The 20453-nt window shown below is 46.0% G+C and overlaps 1 protein-coding gene across 2 annotated transcripts in view; it reads right to left on the bottom strand.

Moving 5' to 3' along the window:
• Positions 1 to 20453, bottom strand: part of TIAM1 (TIAM Rac1 associated GEF 1) — a 198250-nt gene that overhangs the window by 128370 nt on the left and 49427 nt on the right. For both annotated transcript variants that reach the window (XM_032865446.1, XM_032865445.1), the window contains exons 2-3: positions 12829 to 13006; positions 1824 to 2797 (exon numbers count right to left, since the gene is read on the bottom strand). In XM_032865446.1, the coding sequence (XP_032721337.1) occupies positions 1824 to 2786 (963 nt within the window). In that variant the 5' untranslated portion in view covers positions 2787 to 2797; positions 12829 to 13006. The remainder of the gene's footprint in view (positions 1 to 1823; positions 2798 to 12828; positions 13007 to 20453) is intronic.

Here is a 20453-nt window from a genome sequence, read left to right as displayed (position 1 = left end):
ACATGCTAGAATATTCCTCAGCCTTAAAAAGGAAGGAAATCCGGCTACAACATGGATGGACCCTGAGGAAATTACGCTAAGGGAAAGAAGCCAGTCACAAGAAGACCACTATTACCTGATTCCACTTATGGGAGATCCCTAGAGTAGTCAAATTCATGGAGGCAGAAAACAGAATTGGGGCTTCGGGGCAGGGGTGGGGGGATGTTGGGGGAGGAGGATGAAAGGTTGCTGCTTAACAGGTTTTCAAGATGGAAAGAGTTCTGGGGATGGACGTAGTGATGGGTGCCCGACAGTGTGAACGTGAACTACACACTTCAAAATGGTCAAGATGGTAAATGTCATGTGTATTTTTATCACAGTCAAACATGATTTTGGAAAGAAAAGGAGGGGAGAGGTCAAACACGGTCTCCTTTAACCCATATAAACTTGGAGGAACATACAGAAAGTTTTAATTATTCTAATACAGAAAGCTAGCGTAGGAGAAGAAACAAAAAAACACCGAGGCCCTCCCTGATGGCTGGTACAGGAGAATTTAAAATTCCAACATAAAATCAGAAACCTGAGATCGGGGCAGTTTTAAAAATCTGCCCTCCAGCAAGAACACAGTGCCCATTTTCTCTGCCCCCTCTTTGGGTTCCCCACCATCTGCCTATTTTACTTAGACCCCCTTTCTGAGAGAACTAAACCTCAAAATTCCTGTCTGACTCGTACTGGAACAGCACCACCCCTGCCTGGTCAGCTCAGAGGGCACCTGCCGCTTTCCCGCTGACCACGGTGCTGTCGGCTGGTCACCCTGGAGGCTGACGTGCCTTCGAGGTAAATGGGCTTGACTGGATCTCTGATCAGAAGCACTGTCTTGTTAAACCATGAACCCATCCTCAACACCAGCCAGGACGCCCGGAACTCGATGACCAGCAGGACCAGAAAAGGACCAGGGCACCCTGGCAAGAGTGCGAGGTGGGCTCTTAGGCTCCCTGGGAGTATCACTACCAATGAAGGTGATGTGACCTCTTTTCATCAGCAAGGCACTTGTAAAAAAAATCTTTAAAAGAAACACCCTCACACCCATCTCTCTCCTGCCCTAGACCCTTGAACAGGCGAGTTGAGCCCTTTTCACTCCCATTTTTCAGAGAAGCTACTAGAAGTCAGGGTTTGCCCAAGGTCAAAGAACGAGCTGGCTGCAAAGTAGGAACTGGAAGCCGCCCATGTTATTCCTTCCGCTACCCCTCCCTCCAGAGACAGGGCTGGCCGGCATCACAAGGAACAGGAAATTGAAATGGCTCCTGGTAAGGCAGGAAGCCTGCCAACCTCCGCGAGAAGCTGACCAATGACCAGAGCCCGCCCTCAATCAAAGATGCCTCCTCCGAGGAGCTTCCGACTAACCCGTCTTCCCACCCGCGGCACTGGAGAGACACCCCGAGAGTGCACAACCCGCCGGGGCCCATCTGTCCGGGGAGAGGAAAGAGGCTCAGCAGAAGCGAGATGCTATTCGAGAGCTGAGCTGGAGAGGCAGCAGGTCCCAAGTATGAACTTATCAGCTTTATTCTCACTCCTACCCACATCACCCCCCCAACACACACACACACACACACACACACACACACACGCACGCACACACTCTTCCCTTCATCCCACCCCTGGCACCGAACTGGAAGATGGGCGAAGCAGAGCTGAGACAAATCCCCCCCCCCGGGGCGGGGGGCGGCAGCAGCAGCTGCAGCAGCCACCAGGCACTCAAAGATGGGAACCTTGCAGGAGCAAAAACATGCACTTGAACTCATGCACCATTTCCAAAATAGTGAGACAGATTTCAACCACTTTACCTGAGTTGTTTTGGCTCTTCTGCCTTGCATGCTGTTGCTATGGCTAATCTGTGGGTTGGTGGCACCTTCAGAAAGACAGTGAGACTTCCTACAGGGGAGTGTGTTGTAATTACTGTAGGGAAGAGACTCTTCGGTAGCAGCTGGTGGCATCTTATGGTCTGCAAGATCGGGAATATCAGACACCAGATTCCGACAGTAGCCTGCGAACTTGCTCCTGGGCCCCCCGTTTGCCGTCACCCCGGAGTTTTTCTGAGCATACAAGTCACCCAGGGAATTGGCACGCTGACAGCTGCTGAGCTGCCGGGGGCTCGCCCGGGGTTCCATGCCCCGAGCCTCCTCGCAGTCTTTCTCTTCGGTGGAACCCAAGATCTCTTCGTTGCTTGTTAAATGTTCTTGGCTCAGATCGGAGAGTGAGAATTCCAGGCTGTCCTCCCGCCAGATGTCTGCAGATTTGGAGCGTTTCTTCTTAAAGCTCGCCGTCTCCATGAAAGTGGGCCCGTTGGATGTGTAGAGATGCTGCCTCCTGCCTCCGTCAGCCAAATACGTAGCGTCATCCCCGTAGAGCCGGGTCTCCTCCGAGTCTGGCATGCTCTGCACAGAGGCGGCTGTGAGGACGATGCTGCTGTCCACGCTGGGAGTGACAGAAGAATCGGTGTACGACACAGGTCTCAAGCCCATATCCACTCGGTCCACCCAAATGGGGCTGCCGAAGTCCTCTAGGGTGCCCTCCTGGGAGAAGGGCTCCAGGCCATTCTCGGCCAGGGACTGAGGGATGCTGGGCGTGCTGCTGGATCGTGTGCTCACTTCGGAGCTCCTGTGGATCACCTTCCCCGAGGACGCGTGCCTCGTCCGCCGAGTCTTGTGTGACAGGCGCAGTGAGCGGGACGTGTGCTTACGGCCCAGGCTGGCATGCTTTTCTCCATAAAACTCATGCTCTACATTTTGACTTTCTGCGTTTCCCATGGTTTTATGGTCTGCAGCATGGGGGGTGGGAGGAAAGAGAGGAGGGGATAAGTGAGTCACGAATGCGTAGTTTAACAGAAAGAGCTCAGGGTGCGGGGCAGGCAGAGAGCTTGGTAAGGCAACAGGACACGATCCTCTGCCCACCTGGCAGGCGCCTGGGCCCTGACACACTTGAGGTAAGAACTGACACCTCCACTGAGACGGGTCCCCACGATGTGAAATGAGAACCCAGGTAGACATGTGGAGAATTAAACGTGTCTGTTCCCAGAGGGTAGCTAGTTGCCCATGGGGCCCACTGCCATGCTGCCTTCACAGGGCTGCGAACCCTCGTGGTTCCCTCCAGCTCAGCTTACCAAACTCGGCTTCTCTCCAGACACCGAAAACCCTGAAAGCACAACCGGACTTTCTTTTTTTTTGTTAAGAGTTTATTTATTTATTTGACAGACAGAGATCACAAGTAGGCAGAGAGAAGGGGAAGCAGTGTCCCTGATGAGCAGAGAGCCGGAGGCGGGGCTCGATCCCAGGACCCTGAGATCATGACCTGAGCCAAGGCAGAGGCTTTAACCCACTGAGCCACCCAGGCACCCCACAAAGGGACTTTCTGCTAGAAATGATAATGTAGTTCAAAAAGCAGTAACCAAACTCACCGGAGCATTTGACAACCTCCCTCCCTCTCAGTGTTTCCGTTTGATCCAGACTCCCATCTATATTTCAAAATCAGGGGCGCCTGGGTGGCTCAATTGGTTGAGCGATGCCTTCGGCTCGGGTCATGATCCAGAACTTCCGGGATCGAGTCCTGCATCGGGCTCCCAGCTCCTTGGGGAGTCTGCTTCTCCCTCTGACCTTCTCCTCTCTCATGCTCTCTCACTCATTCTCTCTCAAATAAATAAATAAAATCTTTTTAAAAAATCAATCAAAACTTGAAACACTCAAGAGATTAATAAGTCCGATCAACTCTTCCTAGTTCATCCAGGTCAAAAGGAACAATGGGCTTTTACCTGAAATTCGATTCAATGTCCTGGCATTCTGAAAACCTTAACTTTTGGTATATCAGAGGGGGCATGAAGCGGGAGGCAGGGAGAGGGAAATGGGCAAAACCAAAAGAAACCCCCCTCTCTGCTTAGCAGCAGACTAATGCGTTTATTTCTGGGAGCAAATCCAAACCAGGAACATTAATCTGGTACAGAGTGCCCTGCACACAGAAATTCACATTATGAAACCACTAAATGTGATTCAGCCTTTTGGGGCTACCCAGGTTAATTCAAGTCCTTCCTTCCCATTTTCCGGTCTCTCTCCCTGGCCTGGTGACTGTCACCCACAGGGGGAAAGAGGAAAGACCTTCAAAGCTCAGTGACTGTGACTCTCTTAGCCTCTTCTCCTTACTCTGTTCTTTCTCTGTACCATTCAAATTGTATGCGCTTAAGACACACACATAAAAGTGGCCAGAAAGGAAAAGAGGGAAAATATAGTAGCTGTATATATTCCTGCGCTGATGTTTCCAACCACCTACGTAGTCATTCATTCAGAAAATACATGAGCACCTACCATGCTGTAGAAGCCAGAGACACAGCAGCGAACAAAAGAGACACACTCCCAACTCTCAAGAAACGGATACTGTAGCCACGAAAGGTAGACAAGAAAAACAGTAAAAGGTACCAGGGGGGACGCAGAGAACAAATTGACCAGAACCACGACAAAGAGTCAGGACTATCAGACACCTTCACACTGATCCAGAATCATTCTATAATCTCACACTCCGTCTAAAACACTCCGTCAACTCCGACGAGCCCATCTTCATGGAAATCAAATCGGTGGCCACAGGAAGGGAAAACCTCCATTTCATGTTCCAGTGAGTTCGGAGGTAACTCACACAGGAACCAGATGTTACACTTTTCCCATACTGGAATATTCCCCACCAGGTCACACATCATGTGATTCTCAGAGGGAACTTTCCAAGCAGGAGAACCTCCTTTTTCCTGGCAGCAAGTATATTTCAAAGCAGTTAATAAGCTCCTGCCTCTCTGGCTGGCATCTTCAAGGAGCAAAGAAAAAACAACAACAACAACAATAACAATTCAACTCACTAGAGGGGAAAGAAAAACATCCACTGTCCATACATGACCATTTGTGATCTACATCCTGAAGAATATTATGTGCTACGTTTTGAAAGTCAAATAAATAAGAAAGCGTTTCTTTTTTTTTTTTTTTAAGATTTATTTATTTTAGAAAAAGAGAGCACACATGTGAGTGCGAGGGGCAGAGGAGAGGGAGGGAGAGAGAGAGAGAGAGAGAGAGAGAGCCCAACGCGGGGCTCAATCTCACAACCCTGAAATCAAGACCTGAGCCAAAAACCAAGAGTCAAATGCTTAACGGAAGGCACCACCCAGATGCCCCAACATGTAAGCATTTTTTTTTAAAGATTTTATTTATTTATTTGACAGACAGAGGTCACAAGCAGACAGAGGCAGGCAGAGAGAAGAAGGGAAGCAGGCTCCCTACTGAGCGGAGAGCCCGATGTGGGATTTGATCCTAGGACCCTGAGACCATGACCTGAGCCAAAGGCAGAGGCTTTAACCCACTGAGCCATCCAAGCGCCCCCATATAAGCATTTTAATAACTAAAGGCCATGGCCAATTCCTTAGAGTTCTTGATCTTTTAAAGTACATGGTAAGACACCCGAATGTGTCTATGTATCCGTATGTTTTGCCAATAAATAATAAAAAGCTTAGAACGAGTGTCAGCCATGGTTCCACTTTAAGAATCAATAGGTTTAGGGGCGCCTGGGTGGCTCAGTGGGATAAAGCCTCTGCCTTTGGCTCGGGTCATGATCCCAGGGTCCTGGGATTGAGCCCCACATTGAGCTCTCTGCTCAGCGAGGAGCCTGCTTCCCCCCGACCCCCCGCCTGCTTTTCTCCTACTTGTGATCTCTGTCTGTCAAATGAATAAATAAAATCTTAAAAAAAGAAAAAAAGAAAAAAAAATCAACAGGTTCAAGTTTAAAAGAAGGAAAAGAATGATGGTGGCAGAACTGCATGTAAGACAAGCAAAACTGTCTCCTCACACCCACAAAGAGGACCCTTCTCTATTCTACGGCTTTTAATACGCAAATATAAATTGACAGGCATATTCCCAACAACACATTTTTTGGTGAGGCTCGTTTCTGCCAACAGAAAAGCAATCAAGTTAAAAGCCTCAGGAGAGGTTTCCTAAAGGAAATGGCCCCAACCTTCAAGAATTACAGCACCTAATGCATCACTCCGACGGGCCTGTTATATTAATAGCATTTTTAGTAGCAGGATTCTTTCCAGCCGGCCAAGGTAGGAAAGAAGCCATTTTTATCTTCAGAACTAGAATTTAGAGACAAATGCCAAATCTCCTAAATCCTACCAAGAGAAATTCTCTCTCAAAGGGGTGACCTAAACAGAGTCGGCAGGAAGTCTGAAGCAAGTCAAGAAAAATCAGTTGCTGGGGACCTGCTGAAATAGCCCTTAATTTGAAAACTTTTCCTGAAAGGTTGTTGAGAACCACAAGGGCTCATGTGGTGCTGGTGGGGGACGCAGAAGTTAACAGAAGCATGAAAAATTAAAATTGCTCATGGATGGGGCACCTGGGTGGCTCAGTGGGTTAAAGCCTCTGCCTTCGGCTCAGGTCATGATCCCAGGGTCCTGGGATCGAGCCCCGCATCGGGCTCCCTGCTCAGCGGGGAGCCTGCTTCCTCCTCTCTGCCTGCCTCTCTGCCTACTTGTGATCTCTGCCTGTCAAATAAATAAATAAAATCTTTAAAAAGTATATAAATAAATAAATAAAATTGCTCGTGGCATTCAACAGACACAATCTCCTCTTTCTGAGACAATCTCTGCCCCATGGGAATGTTGTACCCCTCCAGAACACAGGCGAACTGGAAGTTCTAATCCTCTGCCTGTACAAAAAGGTAAAATGCCAGCGACTTCCATCATCTGAATACCTCCCTAGTCTCTGTTTAACCCCATCACTGACTTTTATTGCAAACAAAAAACCCAGTTCGTAATTTACATCCGCACCCAGTCTGTTCCCGTGAGTCAGGAAGGAACTTCGGGTTAGAAAGCAGCTTTCCGTTCCTCAGTAGCCTCTACGGAGGCTAGAAGTATTTGACTCCAGACAAGGAGACAGTCAGCGGTCATGCATTTTAGGAACAAAGCAGAAGGTGAGTGATCAGTAGTACCTCACCAACGCGATCATCACACTGTCACTAGGTGAGAAAACAGAGATCAAGGTCAGACTGAAATGCAAAAACCAGGACAGAAATGAAAAAGAAGAAAAAAAAAAAGAAATTACAAAGAAGAGTGTCAGAATAAGAGTACTCAACCTCTAGCCGGAAACTGTCTCCAGTTTTAAACTTATTAAAACTATCACTTCCTTATGTAGCATGATAGTGGTTCCAAATAAATTGAATTTTCAGGGAGCACTTAGCAGGAGGGGGATTAGGTAAGAGGTATTGGGCAAGATTTTATCACAAGAACAACCCTCAGTATTTAGACCTCAAATCTGGCTTCTCATACTTTCTTTTCAAAGGTCTAAGTTCTGGCTACCTGAGCCTGCCCCGGGGCCTTTGCCCATGCTCTTCTTTCTGCCTGCAACCGTCCTTCACTACCTCACTCACATTCCAGTTCATTCTGACTTTGACTCAAATACTGTCTTCTCAGGGTGACCTTCCCTGACCTCTATCCAAAATGACAACCCCCCACCAACAGAGCTCAATCCTTACCCCTCTTCTTTTCTTTTCCTCCTTAGCCTTTATCACAACCGTAACACACAATATATTTCACTTACTTAACTTTTTTATTCTCTGTCCTTCCCCACCAGAACATAAGCTTCAGGAGGACTAAAAGTTCTGCTTGTCTTATTTACTGCTATATCCTCAGTGCCTAGAACACCGCCTGAAAGGTAAATGGTGCTCAGCGGCACACTGAACAAGTGAATGACAAACTAAACTTTAACCTAGAATGCAGAAATTCATACAACCACAATAAAAAGGAGATGAGAATGGGACCACAACACAAATTAGGGAACAATACCACAGTGTGGACTAGAGAAAACCACAACGTCAGACTTAAATGTGCTAGCCCCTTCCATGAGATGTCTCAAGGACACAGCGGTCATCAACATGCCTGTCACTCTGGCTCCCTTCCACCCGAAGGTCCCTCATCCCAGACCACTCACCCCTGCTCCACTCTGCTCCCCACCCCCAATTACCTGGCCAAAGAATGAAGGCCTTGCTTTCTGCCTCATTTTACTTCTTGCCCTCAATTCTTCCCTGCCTCCTCTTTTGAGAGCTGTCCCTACAGAATTCAGAGTTCAGAGGGTACCCCTCCCCATTGTCTAGGTGGACAGTGCAGATGTACTCAGCCTCAGAGGACCCAGACAAAATGGAGGCAAGGGAGACATGGTGGCATAGTGGCACGCTGGGTAGCGGGTCACCTGACAGTGGTGCAGGGTCAGTTATCGAGATTCTTGGGGCCAGAACTCAAGGACACTAGAGGAAGTGTGGCTTTTTCTACCACCATGACCTTTCTCTTAAAGCAAGGAGTTAAACTTTTCAGGTAATCCGAGTACATTCCTTGAAATCCACCAAGTTAAATACACAGTGAGTAAGTGAAAAGGTATCTTAAGGAAATTTATCAGTAAGAACATCCATTAGGTTGTACATCATCTGTACAATGTCTTGTGAATCTCTAATTATTTCAAAATTTAAAAAGCAAAGCCTTAAATACCTGAAATAGTCTGCTTAAACGGAATTTCTGTTTAAAAGTGAGAATTTTTCAGGGCCACCTGGGTGGCTCAGGCAGTTCAGTGTCCAACTCGTGATTCTGAATCAGGCCGTGATCTCAGGGTGGTGAGACTGAGCCTGCGTTGAGTTCCTTGCTGGGCCTGGAGCCTGCTTAAGAGTCTCTCTCTCTCTCTCTCCCTCTGCACCCCTCTCCACTCACGCGCTTGCTCTCTCTTTCAAAAAAATAAAAGTGAGAGTTCTTCAAAATGAAACATTTTAAAATCTGCTTTTATAGCTGAAACATTCTAATATAGTTTAAAACATCTAAAACATTCTAATATAGTCTCAACAAATCAGGCAATAAAAAATAAGCGTGCTATCAGGGCACCTGGATGGCTCAGTTGGCTGAGCATCCAACTCTTGATTTCAGCTCAGGTCATGATCTCCGTGTCGTGGGATCGAGTCCCGCATCAGGCTCTGTGCTAGGTGTGCGAGTCTGCTGGGAGATTCTCTCTCCCCTTCTTCCTCTGCCCCTCCCCCTATTCTCCCTCTAATACATAAATAAATCTTAAAAAAAAAAAATACACATGCATTGAGCATCACCTAGCATCTCTTACCAGGAAACACACAGTAAGCACAGACCAGTGGTCCAAAGGGAGGTTAAACAGAGAGGTAGAGCTGATTAACTGGGGCGGCGCTTCTGTCTCCATAAAGTAATGAATGAAATGGAACTCGGCACTAGGACTGACCTTTCTCTGACTGATAAAAGACTGAAGAACTCGGGGCCGAAGAAAATAGCAATTGCCCAAAGATTCCAAAGTGCAAGCACAAGCATGCTGTGTGGGGAAGTCAAAACCAGAAGAAGCTGCTCGTGCAAGAGTGCGTTTCCTGGTTCCTCTCTCCCAGTCTTATGCAGAAGTACACCTCTGACACAGGTGAGCGAAAATTCCCAAGATGCACCCCATTGTTCTGGCCAAAGAACGAAGAAGAGTGGCCCCTGCCAACCAAGGAATGAGGAGGGTCTCCAAGGAAAGAGAGCTGGAGAAGCCAATCCACCAGTGCTGTGTAGGAATCCATACAAGTCCCAGGCTCACGCCCCTCAGATGCCCAGCCTCAGACCGACCCAAGCAAGACAGTAAAGGCTTTGGGAACCGAGTCACTACATAAAACCACAGCCCACCTCCCAGACTGCCAAGCAAGTGGCCCATGTGTGGGACAAATCCAAAGACGCCCAGTGAAGACTGAGAGATGGGACGGACAGAACGGATGCTTGAGCCATCACCCACCGAAGGGGAAACCCAACTTGCAATCTGAACCTGGCCGGGTCAACTGCCTGCTAAAACAGCAAAAAAGGAAAACCATCATTTTCCAGATGATTTTAACAGGACCCATTAACAGTCTCCCAATATGACACTTAAAATGTCCACAATGTTTTCCAAAGAACCCAGAAATTCTAACCAGCTCTCCAGGGAAAAGGCAATCCATAGACGTCGATCCTAAAGTGACCCAGATGTTGGAATAGTAAAGACTTTTAAAGCAGCTATCATATGATTGGAACTGCAGGCCAATATATTCTGGGACTCACATACTAGGAAATGTACACAAAGCACACCCAAATTCATCAATGAAGTGGGGAAAAAAATTCAATATTAAAATTTTTTTCTCTGGGTTCCCCAGGTGGCTCAGCTGGTTAAGCATCTGACTCTTGATTTTGGCTCAGGTCACGGTCTCAAGGTCATAAAAAAGACCCCGTGTCCAGTTCTGCACTGGGCATGGAGCCTGCTTAAGATTCTCTCTCTCTTCTCTCTCTCTATTTCTGCCCCTTTCCTGCCGCACACAAGTGCACTCTCTCTAAAAAAAAATAATAAGTAAAATGTTTTTCTTTAGAAATTTCCTCTCCAAAAAATAAAATAAAATAAAACCACTACTCTAACTATGCTCCCCGAGTAAAGGTAAGCACTCTTGAAATAAATGAAAAGCTCAACCGCTCACAATGTCTACACAAAATCATTATGAACATCAATGATTATACAGGAGTAGAGAAACAGAACACCAATCAAAAAGAAAGGTAAGACCTGTACGACCCAACACAAATCATGCAAACTGTGTCTCTCATCACACTGTTACGTTTTCTCCGTATTACATGAGAAAACTTTCTAGTTCATAGAAAACCACCCCATGGCCAAGGTCTCTGGGCAGAGAGGAACAAACAAAAATACTCCTGTAACTTCAGACGGTTCAGAGGGAAAAAAGCGACAGAAAGAAGAAGATACAAAGGAACTAGAAATAACCTCATCACCTTGAGAACTAAGGGTCAAACATCAGTGGAGCAAAAATCTTCTTACTCTCAGAAGTAAAAACTTCTATTTGAGGGATGGCTGGGTGGCTTAGTGGTTAAGCATCTGCCTTTGGCTGTCATGATCTCGGGGTCTTGGGATCGAGTCCCACATCGGGCTCCTTGCTCATCAGGGAGCCTGCCTCTCCCTCTGCCTGCTCTGCCTGCCACTCCCCCTGCTTGTGCTCTTTCTCTCTCTCTGACAAATAAATAAAATCTCAAAAAGAAAAAGCAAAACAAAACAACAAAAAAAAACCTATTTGAAGTGCACAACCTCAACCTTGAGCAGGTTAAAATTTTAAGAATATTAATAATATGTTCACTTTCTCTCTCTCTCTCGCTCACGCACACACACACGTACACACACACACGCACGCACACGTGCAAGACCTGTATAATAATTTTAAAAGCAATCATTCTGGATAGAGTGATTGTGGGTAATTTCAATTTTTCAAAACTTATACTTTTTTGGGAGGGGGTATTTTCTAAAGTTTCTGCACTGAACCGGTAATTGATTTTAAGGAAAGGCAAATAAATAAAACATGTTAACATGCTTTAAGTCCCTGGGTTTTTTGGATAATTGAAGAGAGTGAGGATGTGGGCACTGTGCTGACAGCTACAACAAACGACACCAAACCCAAACTCGTAACAGATGGCTGGGAAAAATTACCTAAGGTAAAGAAAATACTATCTAGCTTGGATTTAATCACGCTTTCTCAACAGCACTTTGCTCGACCTCCTTACGTGGCGTCTGCTGCATGGTTATTTGTACAGTGACACACTTGTCTTGCTTTGTATGGACCCCCTTCCCACATTAGTATAATGGCCTAGTGGCAGGGACCCTGCCGTACCCACCCCTGTCTTGGTCAGGTAAATACATAGCTCTCCTCAGCGGGAGTGTTCCCCATGCAGACACCCTTAAAACAAGGGCTCTTCAAATATATAAAACATCAGAGCTCATTAGTGGGCCCAAAATGACCCAATTTATATCACATTCAAGACAAAAGTGAGCTCCCAAAGCAAGGTTCCTCAGTCATTGGTGAGGACATTGCGAAATCCAAGCATAAGGCATTTAATGATGCACAGAAATTGTAATTATTAATAATATGATTTTTCACTCCCCTGAGGTATTTAAAAACTTATTAAAATAAACATAATGATCACCCTTCTATGACTTGAAAACAGACCTCCAAATTTGCAGGAGAAAGGATGAAATGTATTTATTTCAAAGTTAAATTTGAAGCGAAAATCACAAGACAACAGATTGCAAATTTAAAATTAGCTTCTAGTGGGAGGTCTTGGTTTCAAGCCTGTTTTTTCTCTACTGGAGGCTGAGCTTGAAGACAGGGGTGGGGTAGGGGGTGGGGGGGGAGCTAAGATTAAACTGAGACAAAGTTCTGAAAGTTTTTGCTAAATCTTTACAAACCCATGAGAAGTGTTTTGCCAAGTCACACGCAAACACCCCTAACACAAGAGACTAAACAGGAAAGTTTTGCAACAAATAAGAGATGATCTTTGATTTAGAAAGATTATTATTTTGACTGTATTTATTTTGCTTTTTAGAGATCACCCAAACCAGAAACAAAATATATCATTGTTTTGAAGTTCAGATTTGCAGCTAGGTTAGTCTTTTTCAAAATAATCCAATAAAAAGATGGCAAAGCTCAGGGATAAATTTAAAAGACCCTGAGGCAATTCACAGGGGAGAGAAAAGATCTCATAGGTACTGGCTTCTTCTTTTCTTTTCTTTTCTTTTTTTTAAGTTTGAATGCTAATGCTTTTGAATTCTTAGCTGGGTGTAACCCTAATCCAAAGAAGTGGTTCCAAATTCTTTTTCCCACGAGCTACATGCAACCCGGCAATTCCAATTACACTAAAACGTATCAGTCCCACCACTTTGGAAGCGTTTCCATTGATTCATGCGGATGTATATGGGCTCAAAACGACTCATACAAACCTACCTTACAAGGCAACAGTGGTTCCCAGCCCAACTTGCCCCAAGAGCACTGTGGCATTTAGATACTGAGATGGGAAATGGCGTCAGGATGAACAGCGGCAGGGACTGGGGAAAGTGTCAGCACCTGCCCCTCAGGGAGGCCATCATCGTCTCCTGTGAGTGTCTGAGGATGTGCCGAAAACCTGCAAAGGATGGAAAAGAGAAAGGAAGTGGTCAGCCAGAACACAGAACACGGGCCTTTTCCAAGGAGCCCATTCTCCTTAATTCTCTGACATCCATTCTGTGTGTGATACCAAGCCCCAAATCTAACAGCACAATCTTCAGCTACAGGTAGAGAGTGCAGGCATAATCAGATCCCTAAATAAATACAAGCATATCCCTATTTACGGTAAGAACCAGTCCTACAGACCAAATTATCATTTCCCCCTATTTCTATGGAGAAAAGCAGCAGCTAACAGAAACAGGTTACTGTGGAATGATTCCCATGGCTCCCCCTTCATCTTCAAAAGGTCTCAACGAACAGAGATAATCAATAAAAGGAAACAAGGGAGTCTTGGTTATTATCAAAACAGCTACATTTATGACAAAAGTTGAAGAAAACATCAAAAGACGGTGAAACAAAACAAAAAAACGCAAAACACACAGAGTTCATGGCATATACATTCTCAGCTGGCCAGACATCAAATTCAGAGGCAAGTCGTGAAGAATATGTACAGAAAAGAACTTAGTGAAATACCTAAACTGCTTTTTAGCACAGAAGATACATGGACAAGGATGGCTCCAGGAACAAGCAGTGTTTAAAAAAAAAAAAAATGATTAAAAAAATGATATTAAAAAAGGGTATCTTTTTAAGGGGGGAAAAAAAAGCCTACCTTCTGAGATGAAACTACAAATACTAAGGAAGAAAAACAGTCTGGGGGTCCCGTAGGGAGGGGGTACTGCACCTATCGCCCTCCTGCCGGACATCCCTCTGTGGGGCTGCCCACTGCCGCCACCCACTGCTGCTGGTTCCAGCAAGGTGTGAGCCCGGGGTGCCCAACGCTTTGAACAGGAACCCAGAGAAAACTGCCTACTTTGTGGAAGGCAGCCCCACAGAAGCAGTCAATAATTAAATGCACACATCCACAGAGAATAGAACAGAGAAGTTGCGATTCTTCCTTATCTCAGAAAACGTACTATTTAACCTGAAGCGGGTGACTCACGCTTTGCAAGGAAGGGAGCCCGCGTCCTCAGCCATACCCCGTTATTACCCTGCAATACGTGCCCTTTCCATAATTCCCCCATTGCTAGCTTGTTCTCTCTCTTTTCCTAGGCATCCTCCTGAAGCTGTTCTCTGCGAATTTTCAAATTTTCAAAGCAGTTCCTGAATTGCCTAGGAACTGGCAGAAATTAATAAGCAACAGCCCATTTATATTGAAATGGACTCATTACGGTGCCAGCTGCCAATAATTTGCAAGGCTGGATTCTTGCTGGCAAATGGGGGCCCGCGGGCAGCTGCCCTTCCACCTGCTCCCCAGAAGCTGATAATGCATTTTCTTATGCTTTAAAAGAAGGATGTATTCTACCTTCCAGAACTATAATTTTTCTCCATCTACAGCCTTCTAATTCCTGAGCAGAAGAACGATATGGGGAAGAAGATGAGCGTTACAAGGCATTTTTTTTTTAATTTTTATAAAACACTGCAGGAAAACAAAATTGAGTTGGTAGAATTTTTGTCTGATATAGGTGGGGGGAAAAATTGTTCCCTGTGACCCCAGCAGTGGAATTGACCTGTGACGTGGATGAATGAAGAGTCTCATGGATTTTTGCAATCTGCAGACAGGCTGCGGTTGCAACGTGCCAAGCAGTACTCGTTTTGCCCGGAGTGGTTGACTCCATCATGGCCCCTGAGAACAATTAGCAGACTCTGAGTTTTTTTCAAGAACTGCAAAGAATTCAGGTTCAATGGAAGGCAGCTATGCACCAAGTTCATGGGTGGGGGTTTGAGCCTCAGTCTTAATACTTGCATGAGGTCAAATCACCACTCACTTTGGTGATCTGGGGGCAAACTTGCATGAGGTCAAATCACCACTCACTTTGGTGATCTGGGGGCAAACTGTCCATATCACCCCTCTGCAACAGAATAGCTCCTAAACCACTGGGTTATCAAGAACACTGAAGATCATCTGTGTTACATGACTAGCTTCGCGCCTACCACGCCGTCAGTTTGCAATAAACGTTAGCTACGATTCCACCATTACTTGGCATTTGTAAACTGTAAGACGTACACCGTAAGAGTCCACTGTTACTGGGACTTCCTGCAAACAGCGTGCCTAACTCAATGAAAGTGGGTCCGTGTTATAAGTGGGATGACACAAATCACCTTAAATTTGTTGCGGGGCAACAAGGGAGTTGACTGACGCAGCTAGAAGATGGGATCTACCCAACTCGTCACGGCGCGCACACGCCACGTGATGCAATCCGGCAACACCAGCGGCCGGCTTATGTTACACTCATGGGGCATGAACGCTGACTGTACCACGTTTTTCAGTCTCATTCTGATTCACCGTCAACTCCTACAGCCCATCTCTGGGTCAGGTGTCAAGCAGTTTTCACAGGGAAGTGTGAGTGCTGGAAGTGGGGGAAGGAATTACCAAAACTCATCTCTGGCTCCATATACTTGCAAAAACGGACAAGGCTGAGGGGTTCCACGGCCCCAACCTTCCAGTCTGAGGTGAGCTGACAATATGACAGATGTCAGAAATATTGTGTCCACGACGTGGACCCATAGTTTTTCCTAAAAAGTCTCCCAGACCAGAACTTCCTTTTTCACCTTCAAAAAACACTCCTAAGGAACATCCTGTCATTTTTAAGTCCTTGCAAGTTCCAGAGACCAAAGTATATAGAAAAAGGGACACTGTACATGCCCTCAAAATACCCAGGCTCGTGCACCAAGCTCTCGTACTTATGTGACCCTGGGCAAGTATAATCAATAGGAAAAATGAGGATGTAAGATTATCAGCCTTACTTACCTACCTAAAAAGACTGTTAAAAGACAGAGAATCAACACGAACCATTACACAAACTATAAAATGCTACCTAAGTATGTTAACTCTTAACTCTGCTCATTATGACTTCACTGCCCAAAACTGTTCCACAGTTAGTAAAATAATGAGAATCAGGAAGTTTCCCCTTACCATGAACCTTAAAAATGAGTAGCAGAGGGAAGGGGGCTGTAGAGGTCTTGGACCAAAATCCTGAACAAGTCAGAATCATGAATGTTTATTTTAAAAGTAATTAGCACCAAAAAAAATTTAGTTTTCACTATTCATACTTAAGTCTAAAAATCTGTAGATGGATGGATGGATGGATGGATTGGTCTAGGGCACTGAAAAATTTTACATGATTCAAAAATTAAAGAAAATTCACTGGTCATCTCTTTTACATATTTTTAAACTATTTATTCAACAAAGGACTTAGTAGTGAGGGACGTTCAAATATATACAATCTAGGGACGCCTGGGTAGCTCAGCCACTTGAGTGTCCGACTCTCGGTTTTGGCTCAGGTCATAATCTCAGGGTCATGAGATTAAGCCCCACATCAGGTTCCATGCTCCCTCCCTCTCCCTCTGCCCCTCCCCCTGCTCATGCGTGCACACTCTTTCACTCTAAAATAAATAAAATCTTAAAAAAAAAAAGATACATAATCTAAAATAGAAGAAATTACTAACCCCCCAAAACCCAAAAGAAACCCAAAGGATAGAGGGAATAAGGGTAACCATCATACCCTATCAAGCTACCCAGCCAGTTCTATTTATAGTAAGCTTTATAACAGCCAACTCAAACTGAGAAAACATGGCAGTTGTAAAATTCACAATTCCTAATCAAATGGTCAGAAGAAAGATGAATGTTCTTAGTACCAAGACCAGACAGAAATTTCCACAGTGGTTCTCCGAGGTCACTGTGATGATAAGCACTGCTCTGGACCATCTCCTTCTACATGGGCTCAGTGACACACTTCACAGTGATGTGTGTTCTTGAGAAATGATTAAAAAAGAAAACCACAACTCAGTAACAGAAGTTCTGAAGAAGTAGAAAACTGCTTTAGAGTAGAGAGGCTACATAACCCTCCAGGAAATTGTCCTTAATCCCTATTTGCTGTCCAGAGTCCTGAGGGGTTGGAAACTTAAGGTAGGGCTCTCTGGCTCATGCCCAAGTAGGGCTTGGTCATGCTACAGAATGGCCACCCTCATTTGGCATGAGGTGAGGGATCCACCAGGAGAGAGCTTGTCCACTCTGTGTGAAAACTGAGACTCTACCCCAGAGAAGATGTGCCACACCTTCCCTCCCAGGAGAACCATGTGAGGACTCAAGACAGGAGCAGGATTTTTAGCACAGATGGACGGGTGATGACGGGGGCTCCAAATTCCTACTCCCTAGAGCGTGGATGACATGGCTTTGGCCCAATGGTGTTTTTGCGACAGGTAAAAACAGACACCCTTATCAGTTGGACAAAATCCCTGAAAGTTCCCATATCCCAACACCACACTAGTTTTGAGCAATGCTGTTTCCTAGTACAACCAAGTGTATCCCAAGGTAACTGAGGAAACATGTTCATAGAACCAGTATTTTCAAGCCAGCTATAAGTCAAGAAAGCTCTACTAAAATAATAACTTTAATTTTAGAACAGTGAATCTTTGGCAATACTTAACCAACAAGTTCAGCAGGGACAGACATTACCATATTTCATAGGAGTAAAGTCAGTGTGTTTCAAAGTGAAGTAACACGTTCTACCCCAACTCAGCGCGATCTACCATTTATGGAATGCTTACTATCTGTCTGGCAGGGTGTCAGTGGCTTGAGGCCAAAACACTCTTCTAAGTTTCCCTTGGTTCTTGGTGTTTATTGTCTTGCAGCTACGGTTGGACACTGGAAACAGCCAATGCATCCAACTCCAACATTGCATCACTCACTACGGAGCTCCCTCCCAGCTTCGTCCAAGAAAGTCTGGAGACTGCCAGTCCCAGAGGGCTGTGTTCCACAGCTGGCCATCCAATCTCCCAAACGCCCCCACGGCCTGGCCCAACAAGGGCCCAAACAAGGCCCAACTGACCAAAGTGGATTTAACAGCTTCTCCAGGACTGACCACGAGAGCCACGTAATTTCTCAAAAATCTAAGTAGTATCATTCCCACTAAGAAATGGCAAAGCTACCAAACACTTGAGAATTCCACCCAACATTCCAAGAGGAGTGACCATGTGCTATGAGAGCCCACTCAGCTCCAGGCTCCCAGATCCCAAATTCTCAACTTCAAGTTTGAGTCATGTCAAAAAGCACACCCATGTCACTACAAGGGAGAATGAAACATCTGATCCTCAAGGATCATGGAAGAGGAGCAGACCACAGTTAACGTCTAATGCTGAAATCTGTCCTTCAGCATTCCGCCATGCTGGGCCTTAACTTACCAGGGTGTTCCAGTGAGGGAACTAGGTACCCGTGAGAGGACAGTGGGAGAGGACAGTACTCTGTTCAAAGTGCTTCCACACCCCCTGTGAGACCCACCAGAGTGTACAATCCTTAAACTGCACACCAGAATTATCTCCAAAACACATCAATCGCCTTAGTTAGATTTCCAACAACATCTTTTCCAAAGTCCTGACACCCAGGTCCCTCTCCCTGGGCAGAACTGCCTCCCGCTCCCACACCAGTTGTATAGAAGCTTCCCCAGGGACAGGAAGAAGCCCCAGATCCCAAAACACCGGGACAATGGATGTGGGTTAGGGCAACTCCTCTTTCACTGTCAAAGACTAAAGCTCCAGAGGGGGACTTTGGTTCTAGTTCTTTCTGGCTTTCCATGCCTGCTGTTTATAACCAGGAGACTGACTGGAGAGCAGTCCTCCACTCTGAAGGACACAGTTGACCAGAAGGGCATTCCAAGAGTAGGGACTTTTCAGACTCAACCGCTGCTGGCTGACTTTACCACCTTCTCCAGGCCCTCCCAGGTGACCCAGCATTGTGAAAGGGCAACCTGCCATTCCCCTGATCTCCAACCCCTAAAACCTGGCCTCTCCCTTCACCTGTTCTCTCACTGAGCAGCCTGGAGGGAAGTCTTTCGGCCCGAAATGTATCAAGCTGTCAAGGGGTCCTCCTTCTTCATCAGGAAGCAGAGCAAGATGTGGTCACCCTGGCGATTTGGTCCCATTTGCCACCATAGAGGCACAGCAGTTCTGTGACCTGAGCCGCCTCCCCCACACTACATGGGAGGGCCACTCTGTGAGTCAGGGAAGAGCTCCCTGGGGTGAGGCCATGCACCCCAGCAGCCGTGCGGCAACTACGCCTGCCAGCAACAGGGCCCGGGACTGCCTTCGACACAGAGGGGAGAGAAAATACCACAAAAGCCCCTGTGGAGAGGTTACCAGGCCGGGAAACCCCAAATCCACACTGTTGGTCCCTCACGCTCGAGGCTAAAGGGATCATCAGAAAGAATCATGCCCCCAGCTGGTAGCCATTCCTGCTGCTGGTGGCATCTGTGTTGGCAGAAGGCATGCCTGAGATGGCAAAATCCTCCCAGAGGAAATGGCTAAAGAGGTTTCAGTAAACCAGATACTAAAGACAGAGAGGAAGGAAGAGAAACTAAAAATATTAAGAATGTATATGTGTACGTATTAGATTAACAATGTAATTTGGTGACCAAAACTCAATGAGCGAGTATGACGGCAGGAAACACAGCTGCCTTACGGAAAAAGGGACACTTAACGGGTCCTGTGCAATGCCGCTGGGAAGGGGATATCAGGAATACTGATCCTGATACGTGTTTAGGTGGTAACAGGGAATTTTTTTTTTAAATATTTTATTTATTTATTTGACAGACAGAGATCACAAGTAGACAGACAGGCAGGCAGAGAGGGAGGAGGAAGCAGGCTCCCTGCTGAGCATACAGCCCGATGCGGGGCTCGATTCCAGAACCCTGGGATCATGACCTGAGCCGAAGGCAGAGGCTTTAACCCACTGAGCCACCCAGGCGCCCCATAACAGGGAATTTTAACCGAAGGCTAAGGAAAACATTTCAGCGCAGCGAAGCATCTTCCACTTTAATGTCAAAGAAGATGATTTGTGACAAATTTTTAAAGGCATTCCTCCTAAGGATTTTCAAAATGGGGTTGATTCTTTAACTGTAAGTCCCCATCTTCTAAAAAGGAAGAAACCAGGGGCCTCTAGCCACCCCTAGGTGGCTCAGTCGGCTGAGTCTGACTCTTGGTTTCAGCTCAGGTCATGATCTCAGGGTCCAGGGATCGAGCCCCACGAAGGCTCCACATTCAGCAGGAGCCTGCTTCTTTCCCTCCTTCCCTCTCCCCCTACCCCTCCCTACTTGATCTCGCAATTGAATAAATAAAATCTTTTTTAAAAAATAAGTAAATAAAGATAAAAAGGAAGAAACGAGGGCTCATTCATGAGACAAGACTGACAGGACATCTCAAGGTAGTCCCAGGCTACTCAGCGTGAAAGGCTCTTCTACTCTCTCGTTTTAAAGTAAAAAAAACAAAAAAAAACAAAAAAAAAACCCACATTTAAAATGACCTCAATTTTTTATCTGCACATCACCTCCAACTCTTTGGCAGTTATAAAACTAAGACTACACAAGCTCCGGCAG

This window comes from Lontra canadensis, unplaced genomic scaffold (assembly GCF_010015895.1).
Source record: "Lontra canadensis isolate GAN:19392208 unplaced genomic scaffold, GSC_riverotter_1.0 scaffold29, whole genome shotgun sequence".
Lineage (NCBI taxonomy): Eukaryota > Metazoa > Chordata > Mammalia > Carnivora > Mustelidae > Lontra > Lontra canadensis.
Note: the sequence above shows the minus strand (reverse complement) of the source record. Positions and strands in the feature narration are given on the sequence as shown.